The 17,916-nt window shown below is 39.2% G+C and overlaps 1 protein-coding gene across 4 annotated transcripts in view; it reads left to right on the top strand.

Moving 5' to 3' along the window:
* The window catches only part of WNK3 (WNK lysine deficient protein kinase 3), a 183,848-nt gene that overhangs the window by 106,900 nt on the left and 59,032 nt on the right, over positions 1-17,916 (top strand). For all 4 annotated transcript variants that reach the window (XM_074392315.1, XM_074392314.1, XM_074392313.1 and 1 more), the window contains exons 11-16: positions 7,669-7,733; positions 11,374-11,521; positions 12,899-13,015; positions 15,912-16,067; positions 16,149-16,200; positions 17,448-17,585. In XM_074392315.1, coding sequence (XP_074248416.1) covers positions 7,669-7,733; positions 11,374-11,521; positions 12,899-13,015; positions 15,912-16,067; positions 16,149-16,200; positions 17,448-17,585 — 676 coding nt within the window. The remainder of the gene's footprint in view (positions 1-7,668; positions 7,734-11,373; positions 11,522-12,898; positions 13,016-15,911; positions 16,068-16,148; positions 16,201-17,447; positions 17,586-17,916) is intronic.

Genomic DNA, 17,916 nt, shown 5'->3' with positions numbered 1-17,916 from the left:
TCTCATAGTAAAAGCCACAATAATGTACTTAACGGCCTGCAAAGCCCTGCAGGATCTGGACTCCCCTGCACAACTCTCTGACCTCGTGTAGATTTTCTTTGGCTTCTTTTTTCCTTTTTTTTTTTTTTTTTTTTTCTCAGACGGAGTCTTGCTCTGTTGCTCAGGCTGGAGTGCAGTTGTGCAATCTCCGTTCACTGCAACCTCTGCCACCTGGGTTCGAGAGATTCTCTTGCTTTAGCCTCACAAGTAGCTAGAATTACAGGCACACACCACCACACTAGGCTAATTTTTGTACTTTCAGTAGAAATGGGGTTTCACCATATTGGCCAGGCTAGTCTCGAACTCCTCACCTCAAGTGATTCACCTGCCTCGGCCTCCCAAAGGGCTGGGATTACAGGCATGAGCCACCGTGCCTGACCCCATTTTCCTCCTGAATGATGATTAAACCCTTTCATAGGTCTACAGCTTGAGGGCAAGGAGATGTATACTTTCTGTGTATTAGTAAGCATATTATGGTTTTTCTGTACTGAAGTGTGGTTTACTTTTACTCCCATAATGAGTTATCTAATGTTCTGAAATAATCAAATACATTAAAGATTGTGATCTCCAACATGCAGGGCTGCTACAATGTTTCCTTTCTGCATCCTTTCTCATTTAACTTTACTTATACGATCTCTACCTTCCAGACCGCAAAAAGGCTCAGTCTTTCCTCTCCTTTTCTTCTCCAATATGCATTCTCATTCTTGCCATTAAAAAAAAAAAAAAAAAAAAAAAAAAAAAAAAAGTTAGTTGTTCTTTCCAAATACCTGTAGAAAGCTTTGTAGGGCTGAGGCGAGACCAGTGTCTGATCACTTTACCAGTTCTTACAGACCTTTGGTCACTCAACAGGGGGCAGTATTAGAATAAAAGTTTGAAGTGTAAGTCTGCTTTCAGTTAGGCTCCCCTCAGTTCAGTTCTGCCTGCCTTGTAGTTAATGGAACTTCTTCCTAGTTCCTATCACTCTTTTATCTGTCATAGTTCCTATCACTCTTTTATCCGTCAGTCTTTGTAGTGCTGGTATGTTTTCATCATTTTGGCCTGTGTAATAGCCTGGATGTCATTATGTGAGTTTTATCCCAGGAACTGTGCTTTGGATCAGTTTTTTAACTTAGGGTAAATTTCATTGTTCAGGCCTGGCACAGTGGCTCGTGCCTGTAATCCCACCACTCTGGAAGGTCAAGGCAAGAGGATTGCTTGGTCCCAGTAGTTCGAGACCAGCCTGGGCAACATACTGAGACCCCCATCTCTATAAAAAACAATTTTTTTTGGAGACAGTCTCTCTCTCTCACCCAGGCTAGAATGTAGTGGCACAATCATGCCTCAGTGCAACCTCTACTCCTAAGTTCAGGCAATTCCTGTGCTTCAGTCTCCTGAGTAACTCGGATTACAGGCATGTGCCAGCACATCTGGCAAACTTATATATTTTTATTAGAGACAGGGTTTCACCCTGTTGGCCAGGCTGGTCCCTAACTCCCAACCTCAGGTGATCCACCTGCCTCAGGTGTGAGAGCCACCACGCCTGGTCCAAATTTTTTTTTGAAAGAATTAGCCAGTTGTGGTGGCACATGCCTGCAGTCTCAGCTACTCAGGAGGCTGAAGTGGGAGAATAACTTTGAGCCTGGGAGGTTGAAGCTATACTCCAGCCTGGGCAACAGAGTGAGACCCTGTCTCAAAAAAAAAAAAAAAAAAAAAAAATTCTGCTCAGACAGAATCTTGGCTTCACCAACAATTGGGCTTATATAAGACAATGTTTTCATAGATGAAGGATTCTATATAAATATAAAAATATGGAATTGGGGCCGGGCGCGGTGGCTCAAGCCTGTAATCCCAGCACTTTGGGAGGCCTGAGGCGGGTGGATCACAAGGTCAAGAGATCGAGACCATCTTGGTCAACATGCTGAAACCCCGTCTCTACTAAAAATACAAAAAATCAGCTGGGCATGGTGGCGCATGCCTGTAATCCCAGCTACTCAGGAGGCTGAGGCAGGAGAATTGCCTGAACCCAGGAGGCGGAGTTTGCGGTGAGCCCAGATCGCGCCATTGCACTCCAGCCTGGGTAACGAGAGCGAAACTCCGTCTCAAAAAAAAAAAAAAAAAAAAAAAAAAAAAAAAAAATGGAATTGGGCATCATGCACAGTGATCATTTTCTTTAATTAAACAAGCAAAAATTCCACTGTTAACCAGGTATATACAGCATACATACAGGCTTGAGCCAATTTGTGTCAAGTTAGACCTGAGTTTCAATTTTGGCTCTTTGAACTCACTGTGTGACTTGTGGAAAGTTATTTAATCTCTCCCAGCTTTGGTTCTTTTTGTGTGTGAAATGCTTTTAAATGGTTGTAAAAGTTTTAAAATGCCTATCTTATTTTGCAACTTACTTTTAACTATATAAAAGTAAGATGGATTGATGGATAGATATGGGATAATGTACATATAGTAATATCCCACAGACTATGGTTGGTGGTAGATATATGATTTATTCATGGAACATTGCAAGTTTTCTATATGTTGGAGAATTTTTATTATGTTAGAAAAAAATGCCTGTATTGCAGGCTTGTTAGGATTAGGCAATATAAAATGTGAGAAGTGTCTGGCATGTAATCAGTGTTCAACGAATAGTGGTTGCTAAAAGTACTTCAGGGGAAAGATATGCTTTGTAACATCAATAACATGATAAAGCAATGTATGAAATGTTTAAAAGGACATCTCAGTTTTACTGGTCTCCTTCGCTCCGTAATGACTGCTTCAGAATCTCTAGGATGTTGTACATGGGCTTAGCTTTTTATCTCTTTGTTCTTCCCATCTCCCCTTCTGTTCTTCTCTCCTTCCCCGGGTATTATAAAGTGCAGCCAGGGCTGAGAACTACTGATGGGAGGAGGAGAGGAGTGGTGGAGCAAGTAAAGGAGAAAGATCCTCTTCAACACCTTCCCAAGGTTTGGCATTGCATAAGACCCCAGAACCAGTTAGGGGAGCCCCAAGAATATAACCAAGATTGATTCCCCATTCCTTCCCTAGCAGAAGTAGCTCTATCTACTTTTTCTTCTTCTTCTTTTTTTTTTGAGACAGTTTTGCTCTTGTCACCCAGGCTGGAGTGCAGCAGCACTGTCTTGGCTCACTGGAACCTCCGCCTCCCCGATTCAAGCAATTCTCCTGCCTCAGCCTCCTGAGTAGCTGAGACTACAGGTGCACGCCACCATGATTTTTTTTTTTTTTTTTTTTTTTTTTTGAGACGGAGTCTTGCTCTGTCGCCAGGCCGGTAGAGTGCAGTGGCGCAATCTCGGCTCACTGCAACCTCCACCTCCTGGGTTCAAGAGATTCCTCCACCTCAGCCTCCCGAGTAGCTGGGACCACAGGCACATGCCACCACGCCCAGCTACTTTTTGTATTTTTAGTAGAGAGGGGGGTTTCACCATGTTGGCCAGGATGGTCTCGATTTCTTTACCTCGTGATCCGCCCACCTCGGCCTCCCAAAGTGCTGGGATTACAGGTGTGAGCTACCACGCCCTGCCTAATTTTTGTCTTTTTAGTAGAGACGGGGTTTCACCATATTGGTCAGGCTGGGCTCGAACTCCTGACCTTAGGTGATCCACTCACCTCAGCCTCCCAAAGTGCTGGGATTATAGGCATGAGCCACTGCGTGCAGCCCACTCTTTATCATATATATTTAATGTCTGACTCCAAGGTCTGCATCAAATTCATTTTGTATTCTCACTGCCTCTTAGCACAGTGCCTGCTACACACTAGGATTCCAATAAATGTGTGAAGCTAGAAAGAAATAAGAAAGGAAAGGGTGACATAGGAAGAAAAATTGTGCCATAAAAATGTTCATGGTCTGATATTACCAATCCTGGATATTAATCTGAAGAAAATAATAAAAAGGAAGGAAAAAGCACATAGTACACAGCTTGTTTCATAGTGAATGTTGGCTATGGTAGCTGTCTCTGTATTTTTACTGTATTTTTATTTATATGTAATAAAAATTGGCAGTAAGTTATCCAGGAATAGGGGAGGAGTTAGATAAATATGAATACTTACTATACTATCGCGTGCCCATTAAAAACTAAAATAATGCAGGCCAATAAAGGTAAGGAAAAATACTTAATACATTTTAAAAAGCAGGAAAAAAACTGTATAATTACAACTATTTATATATATGACAGAAGCCTATACTATTATAACAAATATTATAATCATAGCCATGTTAGGGAAATAGCATTCTAGGTGATTTTTCCCATTTTTCTACTTTTTATAATGTTATTATATACATTTAATAATTAAACATTTTTGTAGGATAGCAAATGCCAAATGTAAAGGAAAATGGATACTTTCACAAACCTCTGGTAGGACTGTAAACTGGTTAGACCTTTCTGAAGGGCAATTTGGCAATATATATCAAGCAATTCCATTTTTAGAAAGGTTTCCTAAGGAAATAATTAAGAATACATGCAGGCCGGGCACGGTGGCTCAAGCCTGTAATCCCAGCACTTTGGGAGGCCGAGGCGGGTGGATCACGAGGTCAAGAGATCGAGACCATCCTGGTCAACATGGTGAAACCCCGTCTCTACTAAAAATACAAAAAAATTAGCTGGGCATGGTGGCGCGTGCCTGTAATTCCAGCCACACAGGAGGCTGAGGCAGGAGAATCGCCTGAACCCAGGAGGCGGAGGTTGCGGTGAACCGAGATTGCGCCATTGCACTCCAGCCTGGGTAACAAGAGTGAAACTCCGTCTCCAAAAAAAAAAAAAAAAAAAAAGAGTACATGCAAAGATTTAGCTACAAGAATATTCCTCAAAATATGAAATATAGTTGCAAATAGCAAAAAAATTAGATGTTTGTCTCCCTTACTTGCTCCATTAAATAAATAATGGTATGTATATATTAAAGGATATTAAGTAGCCCTTAACATGTGCTTAGACACTTAAGGTAATGTTTTAAGTAAAAAAAAAGGTTATAAAAGAGTACATACATTATGATTACATTAAAGATGTGTGTGTGTACGGAAAATGGTCTCAAAGAATATACACCAAGGTGTTAAACAAGCTTATCTTTATTCATCTTGCTTTGGTAATAAGAAAATAAATTAATTTTGTACAAACAGACTTATCAAGCCTCAAATCTACCCTAAGGTAAGTCACCATTACATCAATATGCAACATGATAGTACAATTGTCGCTTGGTATCTGTAGGGGATTGGTTCCAGACTTCTCTTGGTTACCAAAATCCAAGGATGCTAAGCCCTACAGTTGGCCCTGTAGAATCACACACATGAACTCAGCCCTCCATATCCAAGGGTTCTGAGTCCTGACAATACTTGTCTTTTTTTTTTCTCTTCTCTTTTTCCTTTCTTTCTTTCTTTCTTTCTTTCTCTTTCTTTCTTTTTTTTTAAAGACAGGGTCTTGCTCTGTTGCCCAGGCTGGACTGCAGTGGTGTAATCATAGGTCACTGTAACCTCAAACTCCTGGGCTCAAGAGTACTCTTGCCTTGGCCTCCTAAAGTACTGAGGTTACAGGTTTGAGCCACCATGCCCAGCCAGAATATTACATTTTCAATCCAAGGTTGGTTGAATCCATAGATGCAGAATGCACAGATACAAAGGGCTGACTGTAGTCTTAGGCAAAAGTAAAAATGGACCATGCATGGTGGCTCACGCCTATAATCCCAACATTTTGGGAGGTCAAGACAGGTAAATCACTTGAGGTCAGGAGTTTGAGACCAGCGTGGTCAACATGATGAAACCCCGTCTCGACTAAAAATACCAAAAAAAAAAAAAAAGAAAAGAAAAAAAAGAAAGCTGGGTGTGGGGCACACACCTGTAGTCCCAGCTACTCGGGGGCTCAGGCAGAGTTGCTTGAATGTAGGAGACGGAAGTTACAGTGAGCTGAGATCACACCACTGCACTCCCGCCTGGGTGGCAAAGCAAGACTCCAACTCAAACCAAAAAACAAACAAAAGTAAAAATGAAACATTTTATTAAATTTGAAAGACATCTGCAAAAATGACCCAGCACCTCTTCATAAATACTAATTTTGAAACCCTTAGAAATATTATGACAGAGCTTAACTTATAGCTGTCAGATATGAAGGCAGATAAACCAAACATTAGCCATGATTTTGAGCACCAGCACAAAGTAGCATTAATAACCTCATTAATAATTGCAAGTGATTATAAAATATAATTCCATATTGTTTAGTAACTATGTTTTGTTTCTCTTTGCTTAGTACATACACTTGTCTCTGGATTTATGCATCAGGATGCCATGTTACTGCTCCAACTTACTGGGACTATACACAAATTTGTTAAATTAGATACATTTTGTTGAATCTTAATTGTCCAAAAATCTATTTGCTGTAGTATTTGCTCTCATGGTTTAAACAGTGATTATGTTAAAGAGCTAATTATCTTACCTATAATTAGAAGCTAGTCCAGGAAAACATTTCTCGGTATGGGTTGATTAGGATGAAATAGTTTGAAATAGTTCAGGGAAGTGGAGGAATATAAGTAGAGTCACGGTATGTAGAAGAGCATAACTTATGCAGAGGAGCTACAGTTTAGTGTGGCTTCAGAGAGATGAGGCCAGATAAGCGGGTACAGACCAGTTAATTGAGAACATTGTTTACCATCTGAAGGACTTTAATCTTATAGAAGACGAGGAGCCATCATGTGGGGTTTCAACTGGGTAAAGAAATGATCAGTTTTGTTAGATTTGCATTCTAAGATTACTCTGCTATAATCCCAGTGGCAGTGCATAGAGGATGGATTAGGTAAATGTAAAATTAGTTTCCAGTGGAGTTGGTATTTGTCCTATTACGAGCTTAAAAACTTTTCTCCTAGAAGCCAATGTTACAGCTGCTGAATACTAATTCCTTGAAGGGATGGTTGAAATAGTCTAGTGAAAAGAGATGAGAGACAGACAGACCGCATGATAAACTAAAGTTTGAGTCATTAGCCGGGCGCGGTGGCTCCAGCCTGTAATCCCAGCACTTTGGGAGGCTGAGGCGGGTGGATCACGAGGTCAAGAGATCGAGACCATCCTGGTCAACATGGTGAAACCCCGTCTCTACTAAAAATACAAAAAAATTAGCTGGGCATGGTGGCACGTGCCTGTAATCCCAGCTACTCAGGAGGCTGAGGCAGGAGAATTGCCTGAACCCAGGAGGCGGAGGTTGCGGTGAGCCGAGGTCGCGCCATTGCACTCCAGCCTGGGCAACAAGAGCGAAACTCCGTCTAAAAAAAAAAAAAAAAAAAAAAAAAAAAGTTTGAGTCATTGATTTATCTTCTTGTAGAATGGTAGTAACTCTAATTTAATTAGTAGTTTGACAACTAGGACTGGAAGCTTGATAGTAGTGTCTTCCATTGAAAAACAACTCAAACAAAAGTACATATAGCAGTGCTGACTTTTTAGGATGAAAAATCTTGATGTGTAAGATGTTCTTGAGGTATTGTTAAATTTTATTTTTCTTTGGTAATAATATTAATAACAGGATTGATACAGACATTCAATATTATAGATATTCTACCAGGTTTGCAAGGTAACCAAAACTATCATGTTTCCTGAAATAGTAGCAAATTGTATATTTAGCTTGAATTTTACTGTTATCATAGCAAGTTTTATGTCTGTACTGTTTACAGCCTGTATCCCAACCAGCTGGAGTTGAACAACAAGCAGCTCTTCTAAAACCGGATTTAGTTCGAAGGTAAGTATCTTCAAATTAATACCATGAGAACAATAAGGATATGCTGAAGTTTGTGTACTCATTAAGTGTTTCGTGTATCTTGACTAGAGAAGCTTCTGTGTTCTTGTACTTGTGTGGGTGTTTAATAAAAATGATATCATTTTTACTTTTTTATGTCAGTAGGGATCATATGGATTGTGCAGTTAACTGATGATTTTTTTGTTGTGTTTATTTATACCTTTCTGTTCTAGGAAAAGATGGTAAGGGTTAAGGAAGGAAGTAAGAAACAATAGAGTTTAGGGTAAAATTCTAGCTAATCTAAAGAAATAAATGGCAACCATATATATAATTGTATTATTTAGTAGGTAAAAACTAGTATTTTTCTGTATAAAAATATAGATGGGATAGTTTTTATTGTTCTTTCTTCAAGTTCATTGATCGTTTACTCATTCTACTATTAGGCCTATTCAGTGAGATTTTTTTTTTTTTAATTTCTGCAATTGTTTAGTTCTATACTTTCCATGTAGTTCTTCTTAATATCTTCTATTTCTTTTATAAGATTTTGTTTTTTTCATTTGTCTTAAGATTATTTGTGATTGCTCATTGAAGAATTTTGATGATAGCTGCTTTAAAGTTCTTGTTAAAGGCTGGGCACAGTGGCTTGCTCCTGTAATCCTAGCACTTTGGGAGGCTGAGGCAGGCGGATCACTTGAGGTCAGAAGTTTGAGACCAGCCTGGTCAACATGGCGAAACCTGTCTCTACTAAAAATACAAAAATTAGCTGGTGTGGTGGCACATGCCTGCAGTTCCAGCTACTTGGGAGGCTGGGACCTGGAGATTGCTTGAACCTGGGAGGCAGAGGTTGCAGTGAGCTGACATCACACCACTGCTCTCCATCCTGGGCAACAAAGCGAGACTCTGTCTAAATAAATAAATAATTAACATTCTTGTTAGATAATTCTAATGTCTGATTCATGTTTTTTGTTTTTTCGTTTTTTGGTTTTTTTTTGTTTGTTTGTTTTTGTTTTTTTTTTTTTTGAGATGGAGTCTGACTCTGTTGCCCAGGCTGCAGTGCAATGGCACGATCTCGGCTCATTGCAACCTCTACCTCCCTGGTTCCAGTAATTCTTGTGCCACAGCCTCCCAAGTAGCTGGCATTACAGGCGCCTGCCACAAGGCCTGGCTAATTTTTGTATTTTTAGTAGAGCCGGGGTTTCACCATGTTGGCCAGGCTGGTCTCAAACTCTTGAGCTCAAATGATCTGCTCACCTCAGCCTCCTAGAGTGCTGGGATTATAGACGTGAGCCACAGCACCTGACCTCATCTTATTCTTCTTAGATGATTTCATTGACTGATTTATCTTGGTGTTGGCATCTGTTGATTACCTTTTCGTATTCAAGTTGTAATTTTTCTAGTTTTTGTTATGACAAAGGAGTTTATTTTCATTTGTCTCCTATGCTTTTGCATATTATGTCACGTGCCTATAGATCCTATTTAAGTCTTTTTTTTTTTTTTTTTTTGAGACAGAGTCTTACTCTGTTGCCTAGGCTGGAGTGCAATGGTGCAATCTTGGCTTACTGCAGTCTCCACTTCCCAGGTTCAAGCAATTCTGCCTCAGCCTCCCGAGTAGCTGGAATTACAGGCATGTGCCACCATGCCCAGCTAATTTATTTTAATACAGATGGGGTTTCGCCATGTTGGCCAGGCTGGTCTCAAACTCCTGACTTTAGGTGATCTGCCCGCCTCAGCCTCCCAAAGTGCTGGGATTAGGCATGAGCCACCTGGCCTGTTTAAATCTTCTGTGTTAGCAGGCAGTCACCCTTGTTTAGGTGCATAGGTTCTGGCTTACTTTGGTGGGCTGTGATTCTGATGACAATTTAGTTTTCAAAGTCCTTACAGCACTGCTATTCTGATCTGTTTTGTTCACCTGGAACCCCTGGCCCCCACTGCGAGGCCAAGGGGTACGGAGTGCTTCCCTAGGCCTGCTTTCCCAGGCCTCCCCTACGGGTTATACTCTACTTACTGGTGGGGACCCTACCAGTGCCACTGGGGAAGGACAGGGCTCACTTAAGTCCTCTTCTCTTGCTGGGTTGGAGATCAGGAGACACTGGGCTTGGGCTGCCTTTGCCTCTGGAGTGGGATTTGGGAGACACTGGGCCTGTACTGCCTTTATTCACTGGGTGGTAATTGGAAGATACCAAGCTGCTATGTTGTTACTCAAGTCCTGGGGGTCCCTAGCCAGTCCACTTTCATCTTTTCATTCTTATGTGTGCTCCTGTGGTTGTCTACTATATTATTTCTAGAACTTTTAGCTGTATTTAGAGGAGAGGAGCAGGGAGAGTTGAGTTTCTGCCATCTTGTCCCAAACACTAAACTGGTGTGTTAAGTAACTTTGGAATGTGAATTATATAGCCCATTGGCTAAAATTATATTTCTGAAGGGATTATTTGTTACTGCTATTTCTCTGTGTATTTAAAAAACTCTAAGGGCAGTATTAATATATCTTCTTCCACTACTTCTATTTATGTAAATTCTTTGTCATATGGACATAAAAAATTTAGGAGATTTTTATCTCTTCTTGTACATCCATATATAAGATGTTTCATGAGTAGTTTTTAGGAGTAATAACTTGCTTAAATTAATTTGAAAGATATCTATTTCAAAAAGATGTCCGAGACTTAGATCTTGTTATTTAAATTTCAAACATGTTTATTGAAATTTTTGTATTTATTGAAGTATGTTTGAGTATAAAAAAAAAAAACCTGAAAAATGCCTTTGACACAGATAAACTAAAAGGTAGCCTGCCCTTTCATAATAATATTGATGTGAACCTGTGAAATGTAACTAATTAGAATTAATCATGTTGAGCTATTTTTACATCATTCATTTTCATTTCTTGTTCTGCCTCCTGCAGAACACTATTCTTGTCTCCCATACCTGTTCTACCCTGTTGAGTTCATTACATAAACAGGTATATTTTGAGCGATAATTGTTTTGGTTTTAGAAGTTTTATTTGAAGATACTAATAAAGTAACCCCTAAAAAATAAAATAAAATAAAGTAACCCCTAAACAAACAAGATAAAACCAATCAAGAGCACCCCATAATAAAAGGTTCCACAGAGGAATCCCAGCACTTTGGGAGCCCGAGGCGGGTAGATCACAAGGTCAAGAGATCGTGACCATCCTGGTCAACATGGTGAAACCCTGTCTCTACTTAAAATACAAAAAATCAGCTAGGCAAGATGGCACGTGCCCGTAATCCCAGCTACTCAGGAGGCTGAGGCAGGAGAATTACCTGAACCCAAGAGGCAGAGGTTGCGGTGAGCCGAGATCTAATACTGTCAGTGTTTTTCTTTCATTCTCATCACTGCAAGATGTTTGCTAAGTAAATACAATGTGATCTTGATTTTTCATAATAGCTTTTTAAAAAAGCTTTATTGAAATGTAATTCACACACCATATAATTCACCCATTTAAAGTGTATAATTTAATAGCTTTTAGTATATTCACAGAGTTGTGCAATCATAACTTTTAAAAAGATATTGTAGTATTTATTGGTTTTCCTTAAACTCATTATTGATGGTTTTATAATTGGGAGTTTTTCTTAGAATTTTACTGTCAAGACTGGAATGAGTTACTTTTTTAAAAAAATATTACTAGCTTGAATCAAGATGTGGCAGCTACGAAGGAAAACATCAGTAGCCCTGATAACCTAAGTGGAAATGGCAAACAGGATCGGATCAAACAGAGAAGAGCTTCCTGTCCCCGACCAGAAAAGGGAACTAAATTTCAGCTTACTGTCCTTCAGGTCAGTTTGTCAATATGGTTTTGTTAAGAGTAGATATAGAGGTTTGGAGGGTCAGAGAGGGGCAATGCTGCAGAAGTGAGTTGTAGAATATTGTGAAACCCTCTCTAAACTAACCTTTTCTCCATTACAGACTTTCCAGTATGAGTATTATGTGTTCCTTCTTAAACTTGGGAAATACAAGAAAGAAAACAAAATCCATTTGTAACCACCAGTCAGAGATAGCTCCTATTAATGTTTTAGTTTGTTTTTCTTTCTTTTTTCTGTATGTACATGTAGTGTTTTACATTATTACGCTTGTAATAGTACTAGTAATCACAGCAAAAATCTATTGAGTTCTTTTGTGGTAGGCACCCTAAATGTAATCCATGCATTTTATCATTTAATCCTTCAATAACCCTGTATGATAAGTGGTAGTATATACTCATCTTTACAAATGAGAATACTAAAGACCAGAGGAGTGAAGTAATTTGCTAAGATCACTCAAGTAGCAAGGGATAAAGTCAGATCTGAACCTAGATCAGACTTTAAAGCCCATATCTCTAACCATATGATGTATGTTTCATTTGGCTGCTTAAACCTATATGTAATTTTATATCCTGCATTTTCAAAAACCTAATATATCATGTATGTTTTCCTGTATCATAACATTTTCAATAACATGACATTTTAAATGGCCACATTAGATAGCTGCTTATACAGAGAAATAATGTAATCATTCCCTATGTTCTTGGTTTACATTCTTTCTTTCTGTCTTTTTCCCAGTCTGTCTTTTTTCTAACTTGGTGTCTTCTATTCTTTTTGTCTGTCTGTCTATCTTTGCAGCAAAATCCTTGAACATAAATCTTTGTATCTATCCCTGATTATTTCCTTGTTAGATCCATAGAAGTCGGATTCATGCATCAGAATATGAAGATTTTTAAAGTTTCTAGATACATGTTGCTAGATTGCTGTCCATAAAGATTGAGCCAGTTTACATTTCCATTTGCAGTGCCTCTTCTTTGCTTAGAGTCAATTTATAGATTAAGAGAATTTTGGAAATCAATGATTAAATTTAAATCTTTGCATTGCAGATAGCTCTAGTGACTATTAGAACTTTTTTTTGCCTTCTTACAAAAGTTGTATTGTTTTCTTTATCACAGGATCACATTTATAACTTATTTTTTACTGAGTAACTTGAATCTGTTAGGTTAGTCATAGAATGGCTGTTCAGATGGTATTCCACCAAGGGAAGACATAATCTTTTTAGATTCTGAACTATTTAAGCCATTTTCCACTTATATTGTATGTGAACTAGTAGAGATGTTCCCTGCACAATTTGCAAAGAGAAGTCAGTGATTAATTCTTAAACCGGTGAAATGTTTGTACGTTTGTACTCAGGTGTCAACCTCTGGAGATAACATGGTGGAGTGTCAGCTGGAGACACACAACAATAAGATGGTCACCTTCAAGTTTGATGTTGATGGTGATGCACCAGAGGATATTGCAGACTATATGGTAAGTACAGTAAGACCAAATTATCTTCCCTTCAGCTTTCTGTCTTTTTTCCCCTATAATTGTCTCCATTTATTTTGAGCCATCATATTTTAAAGAGTATGATTAGTTTTAAAAAATTGTACAGAGCTAAATTGGGTTATCATCAACTGTAAGTCACTGCATCTCCTCTGGTTTCAGTGTATTTATCTGGAAAATATGAGGAGGTTTCATTTAGAGACAATACAGATAAATGGTTCTTATCTCTGACTGCATGTGATCATCACCTGACAAGCTTTTTTTTTTTTTTTTTTTTTTGAGACGGAGTTTTGCTCTTGTTACCCAGGCTGGAGTGCAATGGCACAATCTCGGCTCACCGCAACCTCCGCCTCCTGGGTTCAAGCAATTCTCCTGCCTCAGCCTCCCGAGTAGCTGGGATTACAGGCACGCGCCACCATGCCCAGCTACTTTTTTGTGTTTTTAGTAGAGACGGGGTTTCACCATGTTGACCAGGATGGTCTCGATCTCTCGATCTCTCGACCTCGTGATCCACCCGCCTCGGCCTCCCAAAGTGCTGGGATTACAGGCTTGAGCCACCGTGCCCGGCCCGACAAGCTTTTTAAAAACAATTCTATTGCCTGGTCCCCTGATTAAATCAGAATCTTTGGAGGTGAGACCTAAGCATCAATAGTTTGTAAACTCCCCAAGTATTTTTTTTTTAAGTTTATTTTTTTCTGGGCACAGTGGCTCATGCCTGTAATCCCAGCACTTTGGGAGGCTGAGGCAGGAGGATTACTTCAGCCCAGGAGTTCAAGACCAGCCTAGACAACGTAATGAGTGAGACCTTGTCTTTAAAAAAAAAAAATGTTTTTAATGCCATATGTGGTGGCCACACATGTAATCTCAGCACTTTGGGAGGCTGAGGAAGGAGGATTGCTTGAGCCCAAGAGATTCAGGCTGCAGTGAGCTATGATCATGCCACTGCATTCTAGCCTGGGCAACAGAGCGAGACCCTGTCTCAAAAAAAATTTATCTTTTATTATTTTTATTTTTTATAACAGGCTTTGAAAAACCTATGCCCCCAGGTGATTCTTTTTTTCTGTTTTCTAAAAAATTTTGTGGGTAGATAGAAGGTTTATATATTTATGGGGTACATGAGATATTTCAATGTAGGTATACAATGTGTAAGAATGACATAAGGGTAAATGGGGTGTCCCTCCCCAGGTAATTCTAATGTGTTAGCTACTGATCTAACGTCTTGCATGTTACTGTTTCATTTAGTTTTTAATATTGTCTTTGAATTGCCCAGCTTAAGGTAGTATTTCTTCCCCCTTATTTTATCTATTCATTACTTTTTTCTAAGTAACTTTTGCATATTCCCCTTTTTTGATGGGGATAGGACTAGGATGGCAGGAAGAGTGCATGTAATACTTCTTGTTTCTGCCAACTTTCCTTGTCCATGCATTTCTAGCCAAGCAGAATTAAACATTTTAAAAGTTATTTCATCAGTTCTGTCTTTTGTTTAACATAATGTTTTCTGAATCGTCTCTTCTTTCATTCTTTTCATGAATGTTTAGTCTAATTGGTGGTCTTCTGAGCTATTCTTTTTTTTTTTTTTTTTTCCTGAGCCAGTCTCACTCTGTTGCCCAGGCTGGAGTGCAGTGGTGTGTTCTCAGCCCATTGCAACTTCCACCTCTTGGGATCAAGCGATTCTCCTGTCTCAGCCTCCCGAATAGCTGGGATTACAGGCACACACCCACAACACCTGGCTTGTTTTTGTATTTTTAGTAGAGACACAGTTTCTCCATGTTGGCCAGGCTGGTCCTGAACTCCTGACCTCAGGTGATCCACCCTCCTCAGCCTACCAAAGTGCTGGGATTACAGGCATGAGCCACTGCGCCCAGCCTTCTGAGCTATTCCTTATCATCTTTGGAGATGTTTCATTTTGTGGTTTGTGACTTAAAAGCTTTTGGGTTTGGACATATTTGTTTTAAACATTGCCTCAGTTCTTCAAATAACAACCAATTTATAGAATGACATTTTTTAAAATGCCGGCTCCTTCTCTGGTAGGTAGTGCCAATCTGAGAAATGTTAGTAGTCATAAAAAAGAATAATTTGGCTGGGCGCGGTGGCTCAAGCCTGTAATCCCAGCACTTTGGGAGGCCGAGGCGGGTGGATCACAAGGTCAAGAGATCGAGACCATCCTGGTCAACATGGTGAAACCCTGTCTCTACTAAAAATACAAAAAATTAGCTGGGCATGGTGGCGCGTGCCTGTAATCCCAGCTACTCAGGAGGCTGAGGCAGGAGAATTGCTTGAACCCAGGAGGCGGAGGTTGCGGTGAGCCGAGATTGCACCATTGCACTCCAGCCTGGGTAACAAGAGCGAAACTCCGTCCCAAAAAAAAAAAAAAAAAAAAAAAAAAAAAAGAATAATTTAATGTATTATTTGGCATTTTATTGCTGGTCTTTGTTAATTCTATTGTGGCACTTGGATTTAGATACTTAATTTTAATTTTCTTTCTTTCTTTTTTTGTTTTGAGATGGAGTTTTGCTCTTATTGCCCAGGCTGGGTGCAATGGCACGATCTCGGCTCACCATAATCTCCGCCTCCCAGGTTCAAGTGATTCTCCTGCCTCAGCCTCCCAAGTAGCTGGGATTACAGGCATGCACCACCACACCTGGCTAATTTTGTATTTCTAGTAGATACGGGGTTTCTCCATGTTGGTCAGGCTGGTCTCGAACTCCCGACCTCAGGTGATCTGCTCGCCTCGGCCTCCCAGTGCTGGGATTACAGGCATGAACCATCACACCCAGCCCAATTTTCTTTCTTTATGTGGTAGTCTTTATTGATATAATATTCTAACTTTGAAGAAACTAAATTCATTCTCATGAAGAAACTTACTTTTACTTTTGGGCAGGTTGAAGACAACTTTGTGCTGGAAAGTGAGAGAGAAAAATTTGTAGAAGAATTGAGAGCTATTGTAGGTCAAGCCCAGGAGATCCTTCATATCCACTTTGCCACAGAAAGAGCCATTGGAGTTGACTCTATTACTGTGGACTCCAACAGTAACCAGGTGAGAACAATTGTTTAGCAAATAGATCTTCTCAGATATGAATCAGGAACTTTTTAATTTATCTATTCATTTTTAATCCAGACAGGGTCATCTGAACAAGTACAGATAAATTCTGCATCTACTCAAACCAGCAGTAAGTATATTTAGTAAAATCTGCCATTTGGTTGTTGAAGCAAGACATTTGAAAACTTCAACACACCTTCATTGGGAAAGATGTTAGCCAATAAATTAATTTGGTAACTTATTAGTGTAGGTTTTCTCACACTTTCAAAGGCCCAGCGGTAATAATCCATCCCCTGACTTTTCCCAAAGTGTTGGCTCTTTATTTGATTGATCTGGTTTTGAGTTGTTTGATCTTGTTACTAGAAAAGCAGTCACAGTACTGATTACCTTAAATGGCATAACTGGTAAGTTATTTTTTTCTGATTTGAGATAAATAGAAACTTTTTAACAAAAGTCATCATGTTCTAAGTTTGCCTCATGTTTCAATATAGTCATTCATATCTTGATTTTATTCCAGTAACGATGAATGATGGGCTTCTACCCACGCTGGTCACTGATAACTTATTGTAAATCAGACACCAGATAAACATCCAAAATCTAAAACTAGGGTCTTCTGTTTTCTTTTATGATGACTTTATCTCTCCATTCCTCAATTCTGGGCATGGGTATATTAAAGAGTGTCTGGGAGGGGGAGAAGAGCCGTAGACAAATGAGGACCTCTGAAGAAATTATAGCAACATAAAGAAGCAAAAGGTGGTATGGGAGTAATAGAAGCAGATACCATTATCCTGAAATGTAGTTTGACTGTGTTAGGATGCAGAGTCCTCCTATATCATTTTTCTGGTTATCCAAGGTCGAAGTAGGTTTCTGACTAACAAAGTTGGGTAAAGTTTAAAAGAGAATTACTTATTTAAGTTTACCAAGTAGCAGTTAAGATGTAGGGGTTTATTTTACTTTATTTAAAAAATTGTCATACGGTGAAATGACTCCTTTTTCTTTGCTGTATACTTTTGTAAATTTTAATACATGTGTAGATCTATGTAAGCACTGTCATAATTAGGATACAGAATAGGAGATACAGGTTTTAATGGGAAAAGTGCTGTCAATTTTTTCAATGAGTACCCTGTTTCTAATTGCTATTGATGCAGTGTTTGTTTCAGTAGAATCTAAAATCCTTCTCTAAAAATATTGTGTGCTTAGCGCTTTAGACTTTTTGGTCAGTATTGGGAGGGCTGGTCTTACAAATTACATATGTTTTAGTACTATTAGAAATGGAGATACAAGAGAAATTATTTTTTTAACCTGCCTTCTTCAGTCAGTAAGGTAAGTAAATTGAAAATTGCTTAGCATATTATTTTTTGCTAATTATTTCTGCAGATGAATCTGCTCCTCAGTCATCCCCAGTTGGTCGGTGGCGATTCTGTATCAATCAAACGATAAGAAACCGTGAGGCTCAGTCTCCTCCTTCTCTTCAGCATTCCATGTCTACGGTTGCTGGCCTACATCCACTTCCTAGTAAGCTTTTCTTCTCTGCCAGCTTTGTCCACATTCAAAGGATGGGATGCAAAATACATATGATATCTTTAACTGGTTTCCATGGGAATTTTATGCTTATGAGAATTTTCATAAGCATTTTTGAAGACATTAATATTAGGATACAGCTTAAGCCAGTTCCTGTTTAATATTTATGGGAAAAAAGGAAAACCCTTTTTTCCTTCACAGGTTGAATTCTGTGTGTTTTGAGTCTTTTATTTACAAGAGTACTTTCACACAGGTTCTCATTTGCCCCTTTCTCCTATTCCTTTCGACTTGAAGCACTAGTCTATGCTTTGTACTCATCAGTATG

The sequence above is a fragment of the Saimiri boliviensis genome, chromosome X, assembly GCF_048565385.1.
Source record: "Saimiri boliviensis isolate mSaiBol1 chromosome X, mSaiBol1.pri, whole genome shotgun sequence".
Taxonomy (NCBI): Eukaryota; Metazoa; Chordata; class Mammalia; order Primates; family Cebidae; genus Saimiri; species Saimiri boliviensis.
The sequence above is the reverse complement of the archived record's forward strand: the minus strand, read 5'-3'. Positions and strand labels throughout refer to the sequence as shown.